The sequence below is a fragment of the Saccostrea echinata genome, unplaced genomic scaffold (genome assembly GCF_033153115.1).
Source record: "Saccostrea echinata isolate AGI-Se365-2 ecotype Australia unplaced genomic scaffold, CSIRO_AGI_Sech_v1 ptg000060l, whole genome shotgun sequence".
NCBI classification, from domain to species: Eukaryota; Metazoa; Mollusca; class Bivalvia; order Ostreida; family Ostreidae; genus Saccostrea; species Saccostrea echinata.
The window spans coordinates 1,473,958-1,501,018 of NW_026889809.1; the positions used below are offsets into that span (position 1 = coordinate 1,473,958).

Consider the following 27,061-nt stretch of genomic DNA (forward strand, 5'->3'; position numbering starts at 1 on the left):
ATAAAATATCCTAAGCACAGATACCAAAAATGTAAAAATAGAATAAGGGAAATTAAAAAAAATTCTCACAACAAAAAAATATTTCTTTATTATGTATGGAACTACAATTGACTAAGTTCATTTTGATTGGTCAATTACCGGTGTGATACCTTAAATGTCTCCGCCTATTTGCGAGTACCTTAATTTAAAAAATGGTCCAGTTCGAATTTCCGGAATTAAAGGCATAAACACATGTTCTTTTCCATGACGTTGTCTTTAATTATAGAAATATGTATGAAAAAAATTCAAGGCATAAATATCAAAAACATATGCATCCACAATAATCATAGAATAATTTAGCGATATATTGTAATTCAAAGATTAAAATGGATAGCCGAAAAGGTTCCAAATGACATACTATAGTGCATTCATTCTTTCCTTGAATTGTATGTGATTCTTTTAATGTATAAACAAAAAAAGCATTGACATTATTAAATAAATTGTAATATTCCTTTATATAGCAAAATTTAGTACAAAATCTACAGCAATATCAAAATTTAATTTTTTTTTCATTTAATACGTATGGTAATTGCTGAACATCACACAAATGAATTCTGCCATATGAAGTGTGCTTACAGTTTAAAAATGGCACAGCAATAAGAAAATATATCTGGATTACCAAAAAAATCATCTCCTAGAACTTCTACTTCTCTAAAATTCGGAATCTTTTCATAGGTTAAAAAATTGATGATCAATTACCCACAAGGAAGAGTCCCCTTTTACTTTTGATAAAGACTTCAACAAGCATTAACACAGAATAGAAAAAAAATATATTTTTTTAAAAGTATTATGCCGATTTTAATATACTTTTCTTTGTTCAAAGCTGTACAAAACTCAGATAAAAATATAGAGATTATATTGTATGCCTGTTCTTATATTGTAAAACAAAAATTACTTAAGAGTTTTACAGTTTAATAAATAGTACATATAACAACAGTTTTATCAACCTCAGAATTAACTTTGGATTGGTACAATGGTTTCCCACACAATAAGGACCTGTATATAAAATCAATATGGAAAAACAACCTGTCAATTGTTGTTAGTATTATGGCTGTACATAAAGAAACATTTACAAACAAAGACATATTATCCCAGAGCAATTCCAAGTTCAAGAAAAATAATTAAAAGCTAATTCATAAGTTGCTTTAATCAAGAATCAGACAAATACATTAGAAGGAACACTTATAATGAATCCCTGAAAATTCTAGAAGTATAAAAAAAAACAGACATGGTAAAGCCTCTCTGATACCCTGATTACAATCTTGAACACTCATTCAACAACAAATAATCACAGTAGTATCCAGAGTACACTGAGAACCATTCAAAAATCAGAAAATCTAACAGTTCTGATTGGTTCTTAGATAATCCCAGTAAAACTTCTCCCTAACAATCTTCTCATGGCCAATCAACAAAAGGGGTAGCTAATTGGTCCATTTCCTAATACTATATATTTATGCTACACACATTGGTTACAGTTTAATAGTTGGTGGTATATCTATGGTGTAATGTGTGTCTGAGCTCCAATACTTGTATCACAATCAATAATAGTATTGAACCTACAAAGTTGTTCTTATAACACACATAAATATTTGTATGGCAAAAGTAAAATAATTTTGAATTCATGTGGTAAAGTTACGTCTACATGATGGGTTTTCTACAAACTATAAAAACAGCATCATATAATTATACATATATGTATCTGCACTTTCAGAGAAACTTTTACAAAACTGATTTGCCATTATCAAATTAAAGGGTCTGAAAATCTTGAACAAAAAGTGTACTTAAAAATGTTTGTATTTCTAATTCTGCATACAGATTATGGAGTTCACACCGCAAGTTCTTGGAACACAAATGATTTCTGCATTGGTATATTGTTTAAAATGGGTGAAATATCAAAATAACTTATAAAACATTGCTAACAAAAATACTATAAATAAACAAATGGATATGGTAAGAATAATAATTGTTATGTTTCTAATTAAAGCATGTGTTAATTAGATTTGGCTTTAACTCCATTGGTAACAGTTCCGTTTGTCTTTGGTTTTTTATAGGCATTTCGGTAGAAGTCTGCGAACATGATGAGGAATATAACAGCATAGGCTAGAATCCAGTAAACAAACAGTGTGGGATAGTCACAGTCAATAAACAGTAGCTGTATAGAGTGGATCGTTACTAGGATAAACTGGGTCTGTAGGTTAAAAAAAAATTCCTTACAAATGTGTAAACATGTATATTTGTGTGAAGAGGGTCAACTTCATAACATTAACAATCAATTAACAAAATTATGGATTAGAAGAAACTGACAATTTATCAAACCATGATAATATTAATACAATGTTACTGTCACATTATCTAACATAAAAATGTTACTACTGGGAAGTCTTAACATTACGAAAAATTAATTATGAGCTTTTAATTTGATGTAAAAATGATTGTGACCCACTTACTATCTGCATGGATGTCATGTATTTTTAGTTGAATTTGACCCACTCTCTATCTGCATAGATGTTATTTATTTTTTAGTTGATTGTGACCCACTTACTATCTGCATAGAAGTCATGTATTTTTTCCACCAGAGATATTTCTGGTACTGAGGACCCAGGGCTGCCATACCATAGTAGGTGTACATCACCAGATGTATAAAGGAATTCAGCATAGAGTGAAAGGTTCCAAATCCACCTAAAAATCAAAATTCACATTCACAGGGTGAAGGAAAGCTACATAAAATCAAAGATAATAATAAATTATTTCAAGGACAAATACATGAGGTCAAGGACTAGTTCATACGTCAAAAGCCTTTCTTAGAGTCTGCAAATTTTAACTATGATATTTTAAACATTTACATATGTTCGAGGTCTTTTTTGTTGTTTGTGACATCCAAGTTTGACTGTATGTGATTTCTTGCAATATTTCCCCATTGATTGGGAAATTGATGACTTCTTGAAAAAGTCGACAAATCAATGCCTTTCTAGAATTCCCCTATAGTGCATATACACAAAACATTTCAAATCTATGAATTTAGGAGTCTATTTTAAAAATTTATGCCTAACTAAGTTCAAAATTATGATTTTTATGCACAACAGTCAGAGAGAATAATAAATTTACCAAATTACCTCCTACAAATTTGACTCCAAACCACCAGGAGAAGGGCATAATACCATGGTGAAAAACATGTAAAAATGAAGCCTGGTTAAACTTTTTCCTCATCACAAAGAAAACCTGAAAAATATCACTTCAGTTTTATATTCAGATATTAGATTGTTGATTTTCATTTTATTTTTGAAATACCGAACTTGTATGATAAGAAATCTACTAGAATTACAAGTTGAAGTTTGAAGAGAACTTACTGTGTCAAAAAGTTCAATAAATTTAGAAAAATAAAACATCCAACAGACTTTCAGCATCTGAAAATAAACAAAAGCTCAATTACTACACAAGTTTAAGTTCTGGTATTCGTTATTGTCAGTCAAAAGTTAATAAGTTATGAGGCCAAGGGCAGGACGTGAAAAAATTAATGACATGATGGACCTGGGCCAGAAAATTATTTTCTATTTGAGTTAATTTTTTGTCGACAGCAAAATGAGAATGAGAATGAAAAACATTAACCATAAATGAAAGACATTAATAAGTTGTCTTGGTACAATCCATTTCAAGTTTTTACTATGTTTTGCATCTGTTTGCGCCTTAATCGGTTTTTGACACCCAATATCAGAAAAAAGAAACAAATGACGGAGGCCTGAAATTGATTATTCGGGTCGAAATCTTTAAATTCTGTCATTTTCTCTTAAGACCTATCAACAGTATGTGATATTAGGTATTTGTTAAGCATTTCATACCTTGATTTTGCTAAAAAAAAAAAAACAGAATAAACTTTCTATGAGAACAAGAGGCCCATGGTCCTTAAAGATCACCTGAGCATAATGTAACAAATTTCTAACAATTGAATTTGGTTTGTGTTTTAAACCAGAGGCCATGAAATTCACAATTTTGAAAGAGACGCATTTGCTCATCATAACTAACTTAGCATGCTTAGTTTGGTTACCTAATACCCATAGACAGAGTAGAGGAAAAATGCATTTCACTCATCAGTTATAATCAGCAATAATAAGTAGTGCCCCCACCCCACATGAACCCCTGACCCTGGGGCCACACATTTCACAATTTAAGAAAAGGCACCCTTGCTCATAATGAATGTTTCATTAATACCAGGGAGAAGATTTCAAAGCATTGATTCATTTTCAGCATATAATCATTAGAGCCCTGCACTAACACCAGAACCCCTGACCCAGGGGCCATGAAATTCAAAATTTTGGGAGAGGCATCCTTCCTAATCATAACTATGTACATAGATCTTTGGTTTAATACCCAGGCTCAGAGGAAAAACATAGGTAATCAAAGATTACGAAGCTCACCTCGACGAATGTTATCTATAAGTAAGGCAAATTTCACATCATATTTTTTTTTCTAGTTAGGGTACATCCCAAGATCAATATCCATGCAAGTTTGGTTTGAGCAGGACTTATAGTTACTTGGAAATAGACCTGCTCAAAAAACAATGTTTTGGAAAATGTAAGTCAGATTCAGAATCCAAAGAAAGTCTGGAAGTGTCCATCCCTAGATACATCATCCATGCTAATTTGGTTAAAATATGGCTAAAATTCGCTCATGTGGAAAATCTAGGTCAGATCCATCATCCGAAGCAGGTTGGTTAGTGTACATCCCTAGATGCATCATCCATGCACATTTGGTCCAGGTAGGGCTTATAGTTACTTGGGAATGGACCTGCTCCAAAAACTTTAACCTAGTCACTCCTCCAGAAAATCTAGGTCAGATCCAGCATCTGAAGAAAGTGTGGTAATGTTCATCCCTAGATGCATCGTCCAAGCAAGTTTGGTCCAGGTAGGGCTTATCATTACTTGGGAATGGACCTGCTTCAAAAACTTTAACCTAGTCACTCATCTGGAAAATCTAGGTCAGATCCAGCATTTGAAGCAAGTGTGGTAGTGTCCATACCTAGATGCATCATCCATGCAAGTTTAGTCCAGGTAGGGCTTATACTTACTTGGGAATGGACCTGCTTCAAAAACTTTAACCTAGTCACTCATCTGGAAAAGTCGCCCGCGTGGCGCAGTGGTTAGAGCGTCTGCTCTGGAGTCGCGGCGTAAGGAATTGATCCTTACGTCGCGGGTTTGAATCCCACTGTGGGACGTGGATACCGGTCCTTCGGATGAGACCGTATAAACAGAGGTCCCGTGTCGCAGTAGGTCCTGGCACGAAAAGATCCCTCACTGCTCAATGGCCGTAAGTGCCGAGTATAGGACAAAATTTGCAGCTCTCCACCGGCAAGCAGTGGCGTCTCCATATGAGTGAAAAATTCTCGAGAGGGACGTTAAACACATACAAACAAACAAACTCATCTGGAAAATCTAGGTCAGATCCAGCATCCGAAGCAGGTGTGGTAGTGTCCATCCCTAGATGCATCATCCATGCAAGTTTGGTCCAGGTAGGGCTTACAGTTACTTGGGAATAGACCTGCTCCAAAAACTTTAACCTGGTCATCATCTGGAAAATCTAGGTCAGATCCAGCATCTGAAGCAAGTTTGGTAGTGTTCATCCCTAGATGCATCATCCATGCAAGTTTAGTCCAGGTAGGGCTAATAGTTACTTGGGAATGGACCTGCTCCAAAAACTTTAACCTGGTCACTCATCTGGAAAATCTAGGTCAGATCCAGCATCCGAAGCAAGTGTGGTAGTGTCCATCCCTAGATGCATCATCCATGCAAATTTGGTCCAGGTAGGACTTATAGTTATTTGGGAATGGACCTGCTCCAAAAACTTTAACCTGGTCACTCATCTGGAAAATCTAGGTCAGATCCAGCATCCGAAGCAAGTGTGGTAGTGTTCATCCCTAGATGCATCATCCATGCAAGTTTGGTCCAGATAGGGCTTATAGTTACTTGGTAATGAGACTTGCTCCTAAAACTTTAACCGGGACGCTGACGCTAACGCTGACGCCGGGGGTATAGCATAATCTCATCTCGACTTTGTCGAGGTGAGCTAAAAATATAAGAAATAATGCATTTTCACTATATAATCATTAGAGCCCCACCCTAGAACTAGAAACGCTGACCAGGCCATGAATTTCACAATTTTGGTAGAGGGCTCAATGCTGATTCCAATCATGCCAACAGTTTGGCTGCTTGATGTCCAGGAGTAAAGAAGAAGATTTTTAAAGATTGCATGTATTTGGATGATTTTAGCCCCACCCCTCAGGCTCGGGGGGGGGGGGGGGGGGGGGGGCATGAAATTCACAATTTTTACTCTTCTACACCCATAGATACTATATGCCAAAATTGGTTGAAATTGGTTCTGTGGTTTCAGAGAAGAAGCTGAAAAGTTTAAGTGTTAACATATGATGCACGATGACGGATGAAAACTGATAGCAATAGGTCACCAGAGTAAACTCAGGTCACCTAAAAAATACATTTGATTGAATTAAACCTTGGACCACTGCATTACAAGTTATGTGCTCTACCAACTAAGATATCCAGACCGATATCCATGGCCCAAACCATTAGACAAGATAAATAAAATGGCAGCATTAAAGCCTTCATATGATACAGACCCTTAATCCATTCTCTGAGTAATCAACAGGTTGACATCTCAGACTGTACCCATTGAGCCAGCCAGCCAGCAGAAACTGAAAAAAAAGTTCAAGTTCTCATCAAAATTTGTAAGCATCTCCGAGACAAAAGCCAGAACCTTATCTATTTTTTTGGCCAAAATTTGATCTTAAAGAAGGATTCTTGTTTTGTTTCTGACTAAATGCAATATTTAAAATGTCTTTCTTATTTAAATGTAAGAGATTCAATAGATCATATTTTTTCTTTCCTCTCAAATTGTAAAACTTCAAATGAAAATGGTAAATGGAAGGTAAATGACCTTGAAAATGGTAAAATAGTTTTATCAAGAATTTAATGTACAGTAATAGCCAGAACTGATTTTATAAAATCACCTCCACAAAGCAGTAGGTTGATAACAGAACCATGCAGAAATTGTAGACAATCAGAATCTTCTTCAACTCAAACGGCTCTCTGTTGGCCATAATGGTGGGGCCCAACTTAACAAACACAAAGTAGGCGACACAGATGATGAGGCTGGGCCAGGGAGTTGACATCATAAACCATCCGTCCACTCGTGGATCTGAAAAAGAACGAATCAATGGTAGACATAACACAGAATAATCATGATAATGGCAGCCATTGTCAATAAGTTATTTACATCATGTGTAACGTTCAATTGAAAATAAATACTGTGGAGTCATTTTAAGGTAGATCACGCGTTTGCTGACGTCACAATATGATTTGATGTAGAAAGCTTACTGCGTTTACAGTATCAAACAACAAACAAGCAAAAAATAACTTCAGCAGTATGCATTTTTAAAAAAGAAAATTGTGTCACAATCTACAAACTGTCAAAACCTTTTCGCAATGAAATATAAGGGAAGGTTTGTGTCTCACAAAAGAATAGAGAGCTTGAAGAAATTGGTTTTTAAAACAAAAACTCAATACGAAGTAAAGACAGAGGATGCCCCCACACCTGCAAAACCCTCATAAAATGTCATCTTTAATCATTTAAATTGAGCCTCAAACATATTTCAATTAATTGTAACATTTCTAATGTAAATTCTGGCACATTTTATTATGAATAAAAATAAAAAATAGATTTGCAAATGCTCTCAAATCTGATTATATATTTTTTTTTCTTAAATACATGTAGATTTGTTCAAATTTTTCTGCACTGCTTCAGTTTATCAAGAGAAAAAAAAAATAAAATGACCTCTATCTGTATTTTCATTGAAATAGTGCCACACTGTAGATAAACTATGACATTGTTTTCATGAACATTATCATCAATAAATACGGATCACATGTTTTATTTTGAGTGAATTGTTGAATTATTCATAAGATGGGTCGACCTAAAATTGAAGAGAGAAATTTTTTTTATTCACAGATTCTAATACATAACTTTACAATACATATTTATATTTTCTGTAATTATTTTTTAAGAGAGAGAGAGGGAGAGAAAGAGAGAGAGAGAAAAGAGGGGACAGAAGAAGAGAGAGTTAAGAGAGAGTGGAAAAATTTACATAAATAGATTCTTCCAGGGCTCCCAGGCTTCGTCAAAAGTTACCCGATATTCGTTCTTATAGGCAATATACTTGTTTGTTTCATACATATCTTTGATGGAAGATATCAGTCCATTCAAGGAGAATTTTTACCACTACATTCTATAGATAAAATATTTAATTTGAAGAGCAATGAGATATTCAATTTAATAGAGAAGCTAGTTTTTGTGTAAGATATGGCATATAAGCAATTGGCATAGAAATAATATTTTTACTTTTCATCCATTCTCAAAAAGCAGCTATAAGTCCATTGTACTGAAGAAAGTTTGCATTGTTTCCATATTTCAAATTAAACATATTTACATCAATAAAGAAATCATCTTCTTCAATAGATCATTTACAAAAACTATATTATTTGCAAGCCATTTCTTATATAAAAAAATTCTTTTCTTACCAATCAGGATATTTTTATTAAAAAACAGTGGTTCCATAGATGCACTTGCCTCTGGTTCTGGTAATTTATTTTTTTAGAAAAATATAGCCAGGCCTCTAAAACATTTTTCCAAAACATATTTTTTCTGCCCTGTTCAGGATTTGTTTTTTTTTTTTGTTTTTTTGTTTTTTTTTGTTTTTTTTTGTTTTGTTTTTTTTGTTTTTTTTGTTTTTTTTTTTTTGTTTACTGGATCAACAGTTCGTTATCTTCTCCTTTTACATTATGGTTCAAAGATAATTTAATTGAAACAATCTGAACACCAAATATACCATTACACTCCTTTCTGTTCAAATTCAAAAAAAGCATTCTATATATAGCTTTGTCAAAACTTGGTAAGTCTTAAGGTATGTCACTCATGAAATTGGTTATATCAAGGATTTTTAGATAAGAACTCATATAACATGACTTAGAATTGCATAGAAAAAGGAAGGGGGGGGGGGGGTCAGTGTGCATCTTACTGAGCTATGGTACAATTAAGTTGACCTTTTGACACTTGAATTGTAACTCTTTGGTTAATCACCTTAATCTTAATCATATTTATGGCAATAAATATAATCTGATTTTACGTAAAATAGTTTGAATAATATTTATCATTGAACAAATCATGCAAATAAATGCGCATAAATTATTGTGCAATATATAATTTGTCAAAACTTGGTAAGTTTTATTGACTCAATAAGGACATAACTAGTTGTAGTGGTAAGAACACAAACAAAAATGTTCATTTTTCAATCATATTAGATATTCTTATTTACTGATTAAATGCTTTTTATTCCTTGAATAAAAATTATTTTATAATAGTTATCTTAAAGGCACCGATAATACCAAGTATAAAATGAATTCAAAGTAGATGTAATGGGATTTTTCTATGCTATTTATAGCACCTGAAACTTTTCAGATCTTACCTGTGACAAAAATGGACTTCATCAGAAGCTCAGAAATGTAAGTTTTAATGACAGGAATGTATAACTCTAATTATGCCAAAACCATCTGAATCAGTGCATTTTGTTGACAGTAAAAATTAGTTTTAACTTTTTATACCATTGTATTAAAACATTTGGTATAAAACAATTAATCTATAAATAACACACTTTTATTTCATTTTTTGACAAATTAATGATTTAGTAAGGAAAATTATTTATTTTATGATTCATGTATGTAAAAAAAATCTTTTTATTAAAATAGAAAATGTACACTGTGTAGAAAATTTTGAATAAAACATAAATATATAAACTTATCAATGATGATAATTATACTATTGATTTACAGAAGTGACACATTTCTTATACAAAAATATAAATACCACTTTAATCATTGCCAGTAAGACAGCCATACAGCACATATCAGAGTCAGTATTTGTGGGTCTGTGTCATAAAGTGGGGACCTCACAACTGGTGGCCATGAGGAGAGATGTGGTGGACATCAAGGATATGGTGAATAATCAAATGAAAACAAGTGATGAGGTCAGTGAGATGTGGAGTGGAAGTACCAGAGAAGGATTTAGGCTTGAAGGATCTGATGTAGACGTTATGTTCTGGCCTAATAATCACCGTGTGATCTGGGAATTATCTCAGTCTCAGTATTACAACACACACAGACAAACACTGATCCTCTGTGACTGTTCTGATAGTCCACCAGGATTTACTTTGTTATATTTACTGTCACCAAGCATGGACAGAGACATTCAGAGAGCTTGTGTTAGAATGAATAACAGATTTTATGTATCTAGTTCTAAATACAGAGAGATCATATGTTCTTTATATCCTTTCAACTCTACTACTGTAAACATTCTTTAAATCGAAAGAAATAATAATCACAACATAAATTTGAGTAACACTAGGGAAATTGATTTTTTTAGCTTTTGATTTAACAAAGTGGCAAATATCATATAAGATATAAGAATTTACCTTTAATCGTGGCCATGCTCATTACTATCAATTAATTGTTTACTTAATTAATATACTATACATTGTATATTAAATTTATGATAAATCATCCTCAGTAAGATAGCCATACAACACATATCAGAGACAGTGTTTGTGGGACTGTGTCATAAAGTTGGGACCTCACAACTGGTGGCCATGAGGAGAGATTTGGCCGACATCAGTGAGATGGTGGAAAATCAAGTGAAAACAAGGGAAGGGATCAATGTAATTTCGAGTGGAAGTCAAAGAGATTGATTCAGATTGGAAGGATCAGACATAGACACTATGTTGTGGCCAATTAATCATCGTGTGATCTGGGAATTATCTCAGTCTCAGTATTACAACACACACAGACAAACACTGATCCTCTGTGACTGTTCTGATAGTCCACCAGGATTTACTTTGTTATATTTACTGTCACCTAGCATGGACAGAAAATTCCAGAGAGCTTGTGTTAGAATGAATAACAGATATTATATATCTAGTTCTATATACAGAGAGATCACATGTTCAGAGTTCACTCCACATGGACCCTGTGCTAGTGGAACAATTGGAACGCAAGATTTTGATTACACTTACTGTTTTGTTTGTGACTTTTGGCCTCCATCTGCCTCCTCATGGATAGACAGATGTCACTCATGGCCCCAGCCTCATGTTGTTAATGATATAGTAAAAGATGGATGTCACTTTGTAGCAATTGGACATAAGCTAGGAAGTCATGAAGACCATGAATGGAGAATTTCTTTCTCCGAAGCAGAAAAAAAACTAGTGTGTATAATGAACCACTGTCAATTCTTAACTTATGCTTTACTTAAATTGTTCTTAACAGAAATAATTAACAATGGACTAGATGATGATGATAAATTACTGTGTTCCTATCACATGAAGACTGCAGTTTTCTGGGTGATTCAACAAAATACAATACCTCACTGGTGTCCACAAAATCTCCTGGGGGGTTTCTGGGTCTGTTTTAAACTCATTCTCAGATGGGTGTATGAGGGGGTCTGTCCCAACTTTTTCATTCCAGATAACAACATGTTTCTGAGTAAAATTCATGGCGACAAACAACATCAATTATTTATGAGACTGTATGGGATGTATGAGAAGGGTTTAGCATTCCTGCTTCACAGTCCTTCCATTAGGTCTTATATTATAAATGTCCTTAATAACCCCAGACTCTCCATCTGTACAGATGAACATACTCTGATTTCTGAGATTGAGTTTGATGTAAATCTATATATGGAAATACAACACAATGACACATTATACAATTTGAACAAACAAAGCAGTATGAGGTGTCCACATATAACAGAACAGATGATAGGTTCAACCCTCCTGACACAGCATCAAGTCCTTATGCTACAGAAACTTACAACTTATGTCCTTCAGAAAACTGCTTTTATATTACACATGGAAACTTACACACATAAAAACAAACTAAGGTATAGAGCTGACAAAATCTCCTGTCACATGCTGAAATTAGCAGCCAAGTTTGGTTATATTACTGACATGATGTACATAGCTATGTATTTTTACAAGATACTTAGATACATGGATGCTTTATCTATTATAGAGATGATCAAGGTCAAGTTAGCACAGCCATATGTGATGTATTATAGGTTCAATGTAGATACAGAGAGGTATACTGAGGCTGTACGGGGACAGTCCTGGTCTACAAAGATGACTCAGGCTGTAGCATGGGATATTATACTTGATAATAGAATCCATTACATCAGTGAACTGATACCAGAACAACAGTTTGCACTACAGAACAGTTTCCCTGCATTATTTATCCCATCTTTGATACTGCTATACATGCTAGAGATCTTGTGCTACAGACATGTAGACATAATGAGAGTACAAACAGCTCTAGATGATCTACAGACCCTAGTTCACTATGATCAGGGACAGTTTATACCTTTAATACTCAGAGACATATCCTGGCAGATTCTGGGGATCTGTCAACAGTTGACAGGGAACCTCCAGGCTGCTCTATACTCATACCAACAATCTCTCCGACAAGAACTGTTCAACAAAATACACACAGCTACAGAAATGAGAATACAGGGAATTTGTCAATAGAATCCCTCATTAACTTAAATATCAGACATTTGTAGTTCACCTGATAGAGTTTATCATTTACTAACATATTTCTTCTGATTTCAGATTTTCTTTGTCAGTCTTTTTTTTTATTATTATACAGCCATTAAACAGTCTATAATGAAAAACTACTAAAAGTCTTAAGAATTTAAGCATTCAGTATCTTGGAGTTTTATTGAACACTGAGTTAACAATACATTTAAGAGTATGCCCCAAAACATTCTGGAGTGTTCCACACTGAACACCCTTTTGTACACAAATAATATGTCAACCACTCAACAGCAAACCACACTGTGACATCACAGAAGTGGGATATGAAAAAAAAATATCCAATGAGTGATATCCATGGGATAAAGGGGTAAACATGTGATAAAAATATCTTAAGTTACCTAGTTGTTATTGAGATGAATTAAATGATCCCACCCAAATTTGACTATGTTGATAAAACCCATGACAAAAACAATGATGACAAACACAGGTATATATTTCAATCAAGAAAGCTCACTTGAGCCTTCAGCTCAGTTAAGCTAAAAAGTAAACTACAGGGCCACAAGATATCATGAGATTTCAAAGAAGTGCAAATCTCTATTATTTTTTGTCTTTGCACTTACTGTAACCTTTGTTATGTAAATTATTAAGTTGGCTGATAATGAATAAAACTATGAAAACCTACCAGCCTTTTCCATGAGGTCATTGTACATCTTTACCAGCCCTGCCATGGTTATCTGAAATTCAATAAATTCAGTCTGTAAATTAAAATAGAATAGTAACTGCATAATGTGCATAGTGTACATAAACAAATTAGACAAGTGTCTATGTTCATATAAAAATAAAATAACACAGAAAGTTGTCAGCTGATTAACTTAACCCCAAGATTGGCTTGTTTCCATGGGTAGCATTACGATGTATCAATTAAATACAGTGCTTCTGCCATTTCCTGCAGATACTGGAGATAATCAGGTTGAACACACTTCTCTTATAGCATATTTGTTATACTAAACAAGGAATTCTCCTCTTTACAGTAATAAAAACGTTGTTGTTTAATTAGTGGATAAATACTGAGATGGTGTCATCTGAATAGTTTAGAGAAAACATTCCCTCCGAGGGCCGGCCGAAGGAAGTGATGTGGATTAAGATTCAAGAAGCAAGATTCAAGAAGCGTGTCAAGAAGCGATGCTTTCAAAATTTAAGACCGGAAACATTCTGTTAAAATACCATCGGATAAGTATTGGATATTTTATTGACAACAGGAGTCTAATAGTGCGCAAAATTCGGAGGAATTGTAATTATTGTGAGCATTGGAAGTACATTTTTAACATGATTCTAATGATGTGAAAAATGCCAAGTGATTAATTCTGTGTGCATTGGACATAAATTCTAATAGTGTGACAAATTCGGAGTAATTATTTTTTATGTGCATTGGAAATACATTTAAAACTCTTTAAACGCTTTTATCTCTTTTGTTCATTGCTGAATTATGTTTGTTTATTATACTTTCATGTTAAATACTAAAATTTGATTGGTTTAAACGCATTTAACATTCCATAATGTTACCCTCAGTGTTAGCAACACACTTGACCACAGGTAACATTACCAAAATGTCACATGCGTTCAAATCATGTGCGTACGGTTCACCGTAGAATTCTCAAAACATCAGTTGTGTGTTTGAAAGAAGCCGAATAAATGACGTCAATAAAAGCTTGCATCCGATGTAGCTTACTTGAAAATAACAAACGACAGATAGCATTTCTACTGAATGCTAGGGGGAGGCAAAGAACGATAACTCTAAATTAGCGGAAGTTGTGACCTGTTGATATTTTTTACTCATGAGTAGAAAAGCAATACAGCGGGTCGTGAATTCTACTTGTAACGCTTTCCTGCTGTATGACATTGTCCGAACAAGGTAAATATAATTTTTGAAGGTTCATAGAAAGTTATTCTTACTCAGATTCAATCAATTACAACTTGAAATGTTAACAAAAAAGTGAAAAAACCATTCTAAACATGCTAAACGCAGGTGTTATGAATTCGTCAAACAGAAAAAAAATTATTTGCAAAGGTATTTCTGGCTGCTTCAAGTTGCATCATCGATTAAAAATTGCATATAATAAGATATTTTTAAGCAAAATTGCAGTTTGAACAGAGGAAGCAATTTTTGTCACTCATTTTTTAAGTATATTGAAGTGATGATTTGGTGTTTTATTTCCTCCCTGTTGTTTATAGTTTGGTTCTGTATACATCACATATTTTCACATTATGTATGTTCTATGTAGTTTCATTACCTTAAATAAGGCCAAAAAAAATAATAGTCTTGTTTCCTGCTACCAGCCTGAAAAAAATAGGGTAGGTAGGTAGGAAAATTATTTTATTTTATTTTTTCATTTTATTTTATTCTGATGGCATTTTTTGGATATGAACTAATACAAGATAAAATTAAACATGTCACAGGTCAACATTGTCTTTTAAAATTGAATTTCATGTCTTTTATGCACAACTCAAGTGGTATTTTATGAAAGTCCATATTTAAAACAAGAATTTCATGAAATGCTTGTTTTGTGTTAACACGGAAACCGATTACAGTGACAGAACAATGAAATTCCAGAAATTCCCGATTTTTTTTCCTCCCAAAACTTGAAAAAAACTTTAGGGTCGGGTGCAAAAAAATAGGGTAGGTCGGGTAGCAGGAAACAAGACTATTATTTTTTTTTGCCTAATGGCAACATAATTGCTTAATATAACAGCATCTATATGAATATAATATAGATGCCTTTATCTTATGGGGAAATTTTTTGCTCGAGTTCGGCGTACAAAATCGGGTTCGGTACTTGATTGTGCTGCTTATTTTATGCTTGTTGTTGCTATATTTGAATTTATTCAAAACTTTTTTATAATTAAAAAACATTAATAAGCTTAAAGGTAAATGACTGTTTGCGGTAAACCTGGAACAGCCAAATAATTGATTTGCTTTGTATTATGTTGTTGCTTGAATTTTGGGTCTGCCCTGCTTGGCGACCCTTTGCTGCTTATACATGTATATTATGCCACGACCAACAACGCCAAACAATAAATGTTTAAATATAAATATTACTGTTTTTCATTTCCTCTATATAGATAAATGATATTATATATAGAGAATATATTTAATTTAAATGCATCCCATTTTTTCATGTTCTATGATATGCTATTATGCTATACTAAAACAAAGAAACGGGTTATAGATAGGAGTTAACCTTCCTAACAGAAAATTTATCTTGGCTAGCTGTCATAAGCTCTTAAAGCAACGCCTAGGTAAAGAGAACATTTGGACTGTGCACATTGATCAGAATGAATTTTGGACCCACATTGCAATGCAAGTGCATCTCGCTGCTAACTACATTCTCACAGTAACAACAAAAGTTCACCACTTGATTTAATGGATATTGTTGATAAATATAGAAGATTAAATGTTCTTTGTTAAAATTTGCACTTTCCAGACTTTGTACATCTTCGCTAGCCAAGGGTTCTGATCCGCTACTCTCCTCACAAACCCTTGGCATACGGTGCTATTGAAAGTTGGGGTTTTTTTTCTCGAGTTGTGATTGGAGTTGATCGACATTGTTCGACCAATCAGCAATTGCCTTTGTAAATGATGATACTTGCCTCGGGATATATCTTGATTCTTTAGCCTCGGCAATGAAAAACACAAGTAAACAATGATTCGTAAGATAACATGCCACTCTATAAATAGATATGGTGTCATCCAATCTTAAGCTGATGTACAAATATTGTGACGAGGAATCTTATTGTAGATGTAGATTTGCACGATAAATAACAAATAAACATTGATCGATATCTTCTTGTTAATTATTTTTTAAAAACTTAAATTTTTAAATATGCCTTTTATTTTTGTCGATGAGCAATTTGTGCTTATGTTAGAAAATTCAAGATCACGTGTTGTAAACAATCCCAACTTTTTGTGAGAAGAGTAGTGGATCAGAAACCCTTGGCTAGCGAAGATGGACTTTGTAATAAATGGTGATGCATCTAACATACATCATGTGATGTCACAGTCTAGATGGCAGATCTAACAGCTTTATAAGTTAAAACTGAATAGATATCCAAAGGATTTATCAATGCTGATTTAACTATGGGTAAAAGGTACCTTACTCACTTTGAAAAAAAAGTAAAAATTCCACTCTAAGTTACAGAAATTTCCCTGATTAAACTTTCATATAAAATTTAAATTTTTTTAATTTATAACAGTTCTAGATATGAACTCCAGATTAGCTCTCAGAATGTAGATTTTTGCTACATTTATCTGAAAAGGATCAGTGCACTTAAGCTATGAGAGCTGGGTCCCAGTGCTTTGAGAAAAATAAATTTCTGAAGTTTTTTAAAATTTTGTATCAGAGTTATTAAACAATGTATAAGAGCAGGGTTTGATATATCACATGAAAGTATTAAATAATGCCGAGCGACACTGACTTTTGCGATAGGGGTCTAGCAGTTTTGTCACATTTCTATTGAAAATTGTATGCATACCAGTTTTCAATGACATTGCTTACAGCGAGCCGCAACTTGTCCATTCGTCTCATTTGCATAGAATACTTAATGTAATATGTAATACTTAATACTTAATGTACTTAAACTTATACATATCTAAATGGCAATGTTGGAAAATTGGTGGTTCATATGTAATATGTTTTGAAAAATTCTCCAAACCATGATCGAGTAAGCTACTAAATTAACAGGTCACCAAGTGTCAACCCATTTTGACCTATTTGATATTATAATCAACTTTACTCACATGACATTCCACTGTTCAATACACTTTCACTGTGTCTGTCATTGGAAGATTCTGAAGTGTCTATCGACTTCCAACTTCAAAATATTGAATTTTATCAGTATTTTAAAGTTTACATCATCTTCATTCACTATAGTGTTTTTCGTTTAGGGAATTAAGAAGGAAATCCTGGTATTGCCAGTGCATATAAGGTGCATGATCAGTAGGTAGCTGTGCTCATGTTGCCTCTGTATTATGGTCTGCAGGCGTCTTTAGACACAACCCAACCCTAAACACTAATATCATACCTGACAATGTTTTGGATTGCCAAAATGAAACAGATATTGAAGACATATGCGATCGATTATGGGCATTGTAATGTTGTAAAACTTTTGTTGACCATGGTTGTTGAATATGAAATATGTTTGTTCCCTCAATAAAATGTTAAAATTACAGATACTGTACTGTAGTTTATATTTCTTTGAATTTTGTTGTTAACCTGGCAACTTTTGCAACACAACTCAAATTTTTTAGATAACTAAGTTAAAGTTTTAATTTCATTTCCGAGTGTTATTTAACCATGCATACACATAATAAAATATGTATCACCTTGAGTACTACATGTATACTTTGTTTCACAACACATGTTTGTATTACTACTACATAATATACATTTACTACATGTATACGTATTATGAAAATTGATTAAATGTAGTGTGACATCCAAGTCATGTAAATGTGACTCTTTCTTAGAACATACATTCATTCTTTGAATTGAAAAGCATTCAGCATATAAAACGAAAAATGATTAAGCTAAAGTAAAGAAAGGGGGGGGGGGGGGCATTTTCATACACATTATAAAATTGAGCTGATTTGGTGCTAGGCAGCAAACATAGATGTATGGATATAAATCATGAAAATGATATGTATGGTCATGAATCTTTCATAATTTATGCACCATGAAACTACACAATTTCTCTCTTCTCCATTTATAGATTTAAAATAAGGAAAAATCATGTGCAAATGTTTACATTCCACTTCCATGCGATTTTAATGTCTCTGCCTATTTGCAGGTACCTTAAATTCAAAAGTGATCCAGTTCAAATTTCCGGAATTTAAGGCTTATACATGTTCTTTTTAACGACCTTGTCTGTTATTACAGAAATATGTATGACAAAAAATTCAAGGCATAACTATCAAACGCACATGCATGCACAATAACCATAGATTAATTTAGCGAAATATTGTAAATCAAAGCTTAACGAGGCCGAGTCAAATTCCAGTGCGCATGACTTTGCGCAGCTTTTTATTTTCATGCAGTCGTATCTGCAACATAACACCTATCCAAGTATTGTAATTGTAATACAAAATTAACATTATCTGTAACGTTTATTGGTCTTATAATGTGCTTTTAAGACAATATTTAGGAATAAATGCTGAAATGGCTTTCACGAAGTCACAGTTTTCCGGTTCTGTAACCAATGCATGACACTGAAGAATGACGCTTGACTTGCTTGAGTATTTAAGACGTCCATGGACATTTTATTAAACACTGTTGACAGAATATCAAAAGAAACATACCAGCAATCTAAACATCGTAATTTTTTACCAAAATAATTCATCTGCACCAATATATACAAAATGTATGCTGCAATATGGCAAATTTAGAGGTACTGGGCATTGTGAAAAAATAAACTTTGTAATAATTCCTTGACCAAACCAAATGGTCAACTTTTTTGAAATTTCACAATTTGGTGACCTTTTACAAAAACTTCTATGTATTTGACTGAAAATGAAATCCCTAGGGTAGAAATACAAAAAATATGGGGGAAATGTGATAATTTGGTGCTTTTCCAACAAATTCCCATAGGGTCCAATAGTAAAATTTGACAACTTTTAAGGTGGCCTTCTTAAAAATTGGGATGGTAAACATTTGATATTTTTATCTTAAATTAATTAATATAATAGTAAAAATTCATTCAAGAAAATTTATCAAAATATCTAGGGTAGAAATAATTAGACTCGGCCTCGTTAAAAAGGATAGCCGAAAAGGTTGAAAATGACATACTAAAGTGCACTCATTCTTTTCGGGGGGCATGCCCCTGGACTCCCATTGAATATATTCACACCTCTAGAGTTAATGTAGAGCAATCATTCTCATTTTTCCCCCCTCACATGAAAAGGGTAGTCAAATAAAATATCAAGATACATCCCTTTATCCAGTAATACACATCTGCGCTGGCCTTAAGTTGTCAACTCCCTTAAAGGGTTTTTATCACGTATCTAATTTTCTTAAAAATGAAACACTATTATATTCTTGAAACATATAATTATCGTTTAATTATGAAATACTGTTGAAAACGGCTGTAATTAGACGATAAAACGCCTGTAAAATAGGGTCCTCGAAGTAAAAATCTCCACTAATTAGATAGGGGTCACGTGGTACTGAAACGTAATAGGTGTCAATGGTCAATAGAACTCGTAAAGCTTATCGTAAGAAAAAATATATTGAATAGATTTTTACGCTAAATAAATAGAATATACAATATGGCCGGTTGAAATTTTGACATCGGCTATATTCCTTTGGTTATGGACGGTCAATCTAATACGTATGAACGTCTAGTAGAGAGAAATAAGCAGAAAATATGCCGACAATTGGAGAGGTCACCGAAGACGAAGCCGTTGACAACTTGGGACTTCGACATAATAGAACGAATTACTAAAGTTTAACCTCGTAAACATTTATAAATATAGGAATTTTAAATTCTCCTTCATTATTATTTTAATGAATAAATCCTGTATATCTTCTATCTGTTCCAGCACTGAATATCATGTTCTAGAAATGACACTTCTTCAATGGCGCCGTACGCCATTACGAAGTTCACAACATTCCTACTAGATTCTGTGCGACTTTTAAAAAATGCGTGTTTGTCATTTATTATTTTTTTTAAAAAGGTATCTTTCCTAAATATATATTTATAGGACAGAAAAAAATTGTGATTGATCGGGCATAAACGATTGTTCTTAATGGAGATAAACGCCATTGCATTTGCAGAAAAAGGTCCCCCTTTCATCTTTCGATCAAGTCCAGGAAATGTGGGAAAAAAATCTTCCTAATTCCTTTCTTGTGCACAATTGTGCATCCTAAGGCCAGAGTTTTTTTATTTTCTGTTTAACGGGAAGCGCCGACCCAATTTTTTCAAAATACCGAAAAAAAATAAAAGAGGTCAATCTCACTTTTATTTTTAAAATGCCCGCCGACTGTGTCATTTTTTAATGGTTTGAAATAAAATCGGGTTTGTTGTACACCATATTTTTAATGAATCATGTAAACGTTTGACATAGCTTGTGTTAATCAAACTCTATTACGAGTGTCTTGCTGATTACGATATCGTAACCAGTTTAAAGAACTAGTTTATTGCAATTTCGCGGGTTCTATCAACAAACAAAAATGTCATTTCGAGACATTTATAGATAAAAATGACGGGATAGTAATATTAAATCCATTGGTGATTAAGACAAAAAAGATTCTGAAATTGGAGTGAAGGCATCAACAACCTAAATACACCAGATGCACACTGAACTGTGGAACTTGTGTCCAAAGAATTGGGGGTAAGTAATAAATTTTCTGTTACAGTTGTTCGATGGTTAACATTTTTTAATACGTTTTCTTTCTTCTTATAAAGATGTTTATATTGTATATTTAATTTGATCACATAACAAATTGAGGTAAAATTCGCGGTAAAATATAATTTTACGATGAATGGTATTTAACTATATCAGGGACTTAAAATGACGATTAAAATATTTTAGATACAAGTCCATGTCTGCTTGGTTGAATTAAATGAGACCAGGATTCCAACAAAATTACGAGAGTTCGAAAAGAATATAACTAACGCTGACAAGTGACAGCTAATTGGAGTTGCACACATTTTCCTGTGGAAAGGTAGAGATAGAAAGAATTAAGTCAACAAATTGTCCAATTTAATATTTTAAATGCAAATTGAACAAAGAATAAAATTATTATATTTATTATATAAGAAATGTGTTATTATCAAAAACTCTCTTAAAAAATGTTCTGTATCTTCATTTAGAAAAGAAAAGATCTCATGTAAATACTGTTTTTTATCTTCTACTTTCTAAGATTTACTACATGTATTTGATTTTATTAATAAAGTATCTTAAAGGAACATTGCAATTTTTGTGCAGTTTGATTTCTTGGTGGAGACCCAACAATTTGTGAAGAGTTCAGAAGACTTCCAAGATGACTTTGCTGTTGTTCATCAAATAATTTCTTCTGACAAATTCCATTCTGAACCTCAAGAATGTGTTAGCCCTATACTAGGAACACATTGTCAAGTTAGCTATCAACCCAATCTCTTTCTCAAGACTTTAGTTTAATCATAATATATGTAGTTTAAAACATTTCTTATCATTACTTTTATAAATTTTATACAGTAGGAGATGACCACCAGAATACATCTATAAATTTTTAAGCAGTGTGGATTTTTCTGTTATCCGTGTATCCAATATTATTTTGCTGTATAATAATACAAACTATAAGATTTTATTGTTTTGCTTTCATACTAGAATTTACAAGTGTAATTAACCACAGTAGGATGACACATGCATATAGTTAGTTGTATCTATTTTCCATATTTAAAATCCAAATAAATGATAAACAAAATTTTATGGTGTTTTCTTTCATTTTTCAACATTTTATATAAAAAAAAAATTCATACCATTTTTGGGTTTTATTTTTTTTATGGTCTCGACTCGACAAATTTTGAACTTTTTATTTTTATTTTATTTCGCCCCCTCGACCCGACTTTTTCTTAAAAATTCCCGTTAAACAGAAAATAAAAAAACTCTGGCCTAAAGCTTTAAATTATACCTTATTAGCTGTCAATTATCCAATTATCTCTTAATTATTTTCTAACAGGTTTAATAGACACTACAAATGAGCCCTTCTGTATACACAATAAGTACTTCGCTTGACCAGGATTGACACCTATGACGTCAGAGCAATGGCGCGTAACATCGGCGATCAAAATATGCATATTGAGAAATTCAAACTTTGAATCGCTGAAACATCAAAAATATTAATTTTCAAGCCAAGTTTTTTAAATATATGATTTTGATAGCATGTAAACTTTGTCATATCAAAAAATTTTGAGACATGATAAAAACCCTTTAAGTTTTAACGTACCAGTTGCTTTATAAGGGAAGTGCGCTCAACTTGATAATGTGTTTGATGGCAGTGTCTATATGCATGACCGTCGTGCACTTACTTTTTCATCGGCTATTCGCACGAACGTCATGTATATAATTTTTCAATGACTATTTGCACGACCGTCGTGTATATAATTTTTCATTGACTATTTGCACAACCGTCGTGTAATGTATTTATTAATAAGCTGTTCGCACGACCATTATCAACTTATTCTGCCATTCGTTGTTTCGTCCCCGGTTAAGTTCGGCACGCAGTGACTTACCTGATTTAAGCCTAGGAGCATTTTAGTAAGAAAACATTAGAAAAACTTTTTCATAATGTTAATTTATATGCTAAAGTGACATATAGATCCAATGGGCCGGTCGGTGTAATGTAAATCTGTTTCTATTAGAACTGCCCTTGTATTTGTATATATACACGTCACTATAACAAAGTGTTTACCTACTATTTTGGTAGGCTTGCGGTTTACCCCCTCCACCTCAACCTAATCCAAGATATACGTTTTCCGGGCTTTATTTTTTTTTTTATTTTAGCGATTTTGATTATTGATGTTCCTGGAAAAGCATGTCAAACTAAATCCCACCAATTAAACAGAGTCATAGAACATTGGATTATAGCATTTTGCCTACTCTAGTAGTGATTTCTTTAATACACTTTTTAACCAAAATTTTGTCATACAACCATCGTTATTACACACGTGTAATCTCAAATTAAACAATAATGATATTCATAAGTAAATACATATTGCAGTTCCCTTATATAATAATTATAAAAATCATCAAGTTTGTATGGAATATGTGGTAAACATTGAGGTATATCTACCTAAACGATGACAAACTGTTGACAAAGACCTCAAGATTTTTCCAGTTGTGCTCTTTTAATTTTTTTTCTCCCATGTGTATTTTTTTATACGTTTTATTTAATATTTTTATAATAAACATAGTTTCAGAGAGTCATAATACACATTACACTTTGAAAGTGTCTCGGGAAAAGACAGTACGTCTAAACTATTTCTTTAAATTTTGCATAACTGCTTGTTTTATTTTTATTGAGTTTCTAAATCTTTTGTCCCAAAATTAGAGTAATTTGAACAAGTAAAATGACTGTTATATGACATACTTGCAACTATGAAAATATAACACTCATCCGCAAATGATATTACATTGGTTGAAAGTACTGCTCACCTTCAATTTTTTACGTCATCAATACGGTCATCAATATATCATCGAAATTCCATGCCAGATCCAGAATACAACATATGTGTGAGTGCACTGTGTGGTTGAGGGCCGAAAGGGTATATAGGAGGGTATAACCCAGTAATTTAACTTTTACCCCCCCCCCCTCCTATCATCCCTAGCCAAGTGTGAAAGTTAGTGTCTATCCCTGGTGATCTGCACATCTTCTCTTTTAGAACGGATGTTGAGTGATCAACCCCCTTTCCAATTTTATTTTCATTTGAAATCTTCATTATTATTCTTTTTTTTTTTTTTTATAGATTTGTTTTCTCTTTCTATCACTCAAATAAACTGCTTCATCTACATTTTTATGGAACTGATAGAAATTATATTACGATTCGGTTGAATGTATTCTTCGGCACACTTGAATAGCTCATAATATACCCATCCTCAAGCTGGTGCGTCCATATATTTTATACATGTATGTAAAATAATCAAAATTATCCACAAAAGAAGCTGTACTGTAAAAAGAAAGGGGTGTGAAAGGAAATGGTTGTGGGTCATAATACAGTACTTCATTCAGTTTCAAATAGAAATATGTAAATGAAGTAGTCTGTAAACTTCAAGTATGAAAAGAATAGAATTAGAAAGACTTAAAGATGTGAGAGAGAACCATAAAGGGGGCACGATCATGTGTCCCAGTCTAGTTGGACTAAAACTGATGCAATGTGGTATTTATTATCCCCATCCTGTTTCTAAACTTATGTATTTTACAATTCAGATAGGGGATTACCCACGAAAGTTTTTTTTTTTTATCTGAAGGTGGAGTGTAGATCTTACACAGGTGTCAATCCCTCATATGTTTTACATTTTTTTTTAATATCAACATAAATGTAATATTCACTATCGTGTGAAACAATCAATTGCTTGCATTTCTATTTAAAAAAAAAAACTGTCAATGATAAAAAAAAAAAAGAAATTTAAATGTACACATAAAGCCAGAAACGGGCTCATCTCATCCTCACAATGTCAAAGTTAAGCGATTTTGGAACTCCACACAAATCTGATCGGGATCGGGTGTTGCTAAAACGCGGAACGGAAAACGGAACGGAAAGCGGAACGGAAAATGGAATATATTATTTTAGATTAAATCACTTAAAATATACAAATTTTATCATAAACGATATATCTTATAAATATTCAATCCCCCATTATTAAATACAAGTTGATTTAGTCATGTTCAGTCTCTTATTCACGAAAATCGCTGACTTAGCAGTGACGTAGAATCAAATTTGAAAGTGGGGGGGGGGAATTAAATTTACCTGAAAAGAATTTGAAAAGCGAAAAAAAGAAGACAATTGATTGATTCGGGAGGGGGGATAAGTACCAACTCCATCTCCAACATCTTTCAGTACTATTTTTTTACACTAACTTACTACATTAATTACATTAACAAAAAGTGTGGGGGTTTCAATGAACATTTCTATAGTAAAAAGGTTATGTCTGGAAAAAAAAGGGGGGGGGGCAAATATTTGAATGATATCTAGATAAACCATGGTAAGAGAAATAAAATGTAAAAAAAAATCTTAAGATTACGATTAGAGCAAACCTTTCCAGCATAAACACCTCTAATGTAACACTGGTTGTTAAAATTTTATACAAAATAGAGTCGCTTCCTATTTATTAAAATTCTGGATACATGTAGATAAAGTTGGAAAACTTTTCTGTGGTAAATTTAATGTAGCATCTTTACATTCAATGAAGTTAAAGTTTGTTTATATGTGGTACATGTGTGTGTGTGTGTGGGGGGGGGGGGGGTATATGAATGACCCCGTAAAACATTTGAGTTTGTTTTCCGCTCATCGGAAAGGTCTGAGAAGTTGCAAAATGTCCGCCCCCCTCCCTTTTTGTGTCCAAAATATACATAAGATTTAATAAATCAATTTTTTGGTGTGGCTGTGGGCCCCTACCCAACTGTGGGCCCCTACCCCTACCCTACCCAAACTGCCCCCCCCCCCTTTCAAGATTCCTGGATTCGCCACTGCTTGCATAATCTGAATGTCAAAACTAGTTACTTTTGTCTTTACAGATATATGTATGTTCATACTAGTAGTCTTTTTTTCCTTCTGCCTATTTCAATACAATATAATTTTTTATGAATGAGCTTTCTTTTAAAAAAAAAAAAGAATTTGTACGAAACGTTCAGATGGATACTCAGGATTTGAGTCTAGTTATAGTATGTATTTTATAGACCATCGCATTTACATGTGCCAGTTCTGAGGGTGTGCATGATTAATGAATATATCATAGTTTACGATAAATTTTTATTAGATATGACTTTTTTATAGGTTATTTGTTTGACCTAAATTTTCTGTTTTCCGTTCCATTCCGTTTTCCGTTCCGCGTTTTAGCAACACCCATCGGGATTGGATCTCTTTAAATTATCAATAAGTTTTTATATTTATTTTACCAAAGTCTTCTTAATTTAATGTGTGTAAAAGAAAAGAAATGTCCGTTCATAAAAATATCCATTTTATAATAGTATTTAAATGTCCAAAAAATGTTGACGTGAATGTTCATACTGGGGTCAAATTCTATTTACAAACAACGTCGTGTCTTCGAGCACAGGTCGGTCGTGTATATATGCATAATCTGATAATATCTATTACCGTCGTGTGCATATCTCTGGCAATGTGCGATTGCTATTTGCACGACCGTCGTGTAAATAGATTTTTTCTTACTTATGTGCACGACGGTCGTGTATATATCTCAGCAATTTGCAACAGCTATTCGCACGACGGTCGTGTAAATAGACTTTCTTTTCTATGCGCACGACGGTCGTGTATATATCATCGGCCGTGTTTGATCCAAAACAACTCATTATCAATCAGACATATCAATCTTAAACAAGTTAGCTCTTTTATCATTCAGATATCACATGCATGCCAAAATCACGCTCTATGCGTTAGCAAAGCACATGTTATTGTTTACATAATGTCTATGACATTTTCCAGCGATTTATCTAATCATTGTTACAATGTTATGAATGGTCACCACCGGTAACGCGTTTACCTAAAAACCAAAGATATAAATACCTGTCTTTTTCTGATACTGTACTACTGACTTATCTACTTAGTATCACAATTACTGGTAAGAGTACTAACTCACCTTATTGCTACTTAACTTAATGTATCACCAACCACGCT

General features: G+C 33.1%; 2 protein-coding genes across 2 annotated transcripts; one reads left to right on the plus strand and one right to left on the minus strand.

Moving 5' to 3' along the window:
* Positions 1-234: 234 nt before the first annotated feature.
* Positions 235-27,061, minus strand: LOC133175084 (elongation of very long chain fatty acids protein 7-like). Its single transcript, XM_061310210.1, has 8 exons — positions 27,024-27,061; positions 13,359-13,410; positions 7,055-7,242; positions 6,665-6,739; positions 3,387-3,443; positions 3,153-3,258; positions 2,582-2,718; positions 235-2,227 (listed from the first exon to the last, which is right to left on the minus strand). Exons 2-8 carry the CDS (start codon positions 13,402-13,404, stop codon positions 2,030-2,032), a joined length of 807 nt encoding a protein of 268 aa, XP_061166194.1. The 5' UTR covers positions 13,405-13,410; positions 27,024-27,061; the 3' UTR covers positions 235-2,029.
* On the plus strand, positions 9,962-12,803 carry LOC133175089 (uncharacterized). Its single transcript, XM_061310215.1, has 2 exons — positions 9,962-10,357; positions 11,030-12,803. The coding sequence occupies exons 1-2, from the start codon at positions 10,061-10,063 to the stop codon at positions 12,665-12,667; spliced, it is 1,935 nt and encodes a 644-aa protein (XP_061166199.1). The 5' UTR covers positions 9,962-10,060; the 3' UTR covers positions 12,668-12,803.

Coding starts and splice junctions, on each gene's coding strand:
- LOC133175089 (XM_061310215.1), top strand. CDS start 10,061: ATGAGGAGAGATGTGGTGGACATCAAGGATATGGTGAATAATCAAATG. Junction 10,358..11,029: donor GAGACATTCAGAGAGCTTGT/GTTAGAATGAAT, acceptor AGAAAATTCCAG/AGAGCTTGTGTTAGAATGAA.
- LOC133175084 (XM_061310210.1), bottom strand. CDS start 13,404: ATGGCAGGGCTGGTAAAGATGTACAATGACCTCATGGAAAAGGCTG. Junction 6,740..7,054: donor CAACCTACTGCTTTGTGGAG/GTGATTTTATAA, acceptor CTTTTTTTTCAG/TTTCTGCTGGCTGGCTGGCT. Junction 2,228..2,581: donor ACATGACTTCTATGCAGATA/GTAAGTGGGTCA, acceptor TTTAACCTACAG/ACCCAGTTTATCCTAGTAAC.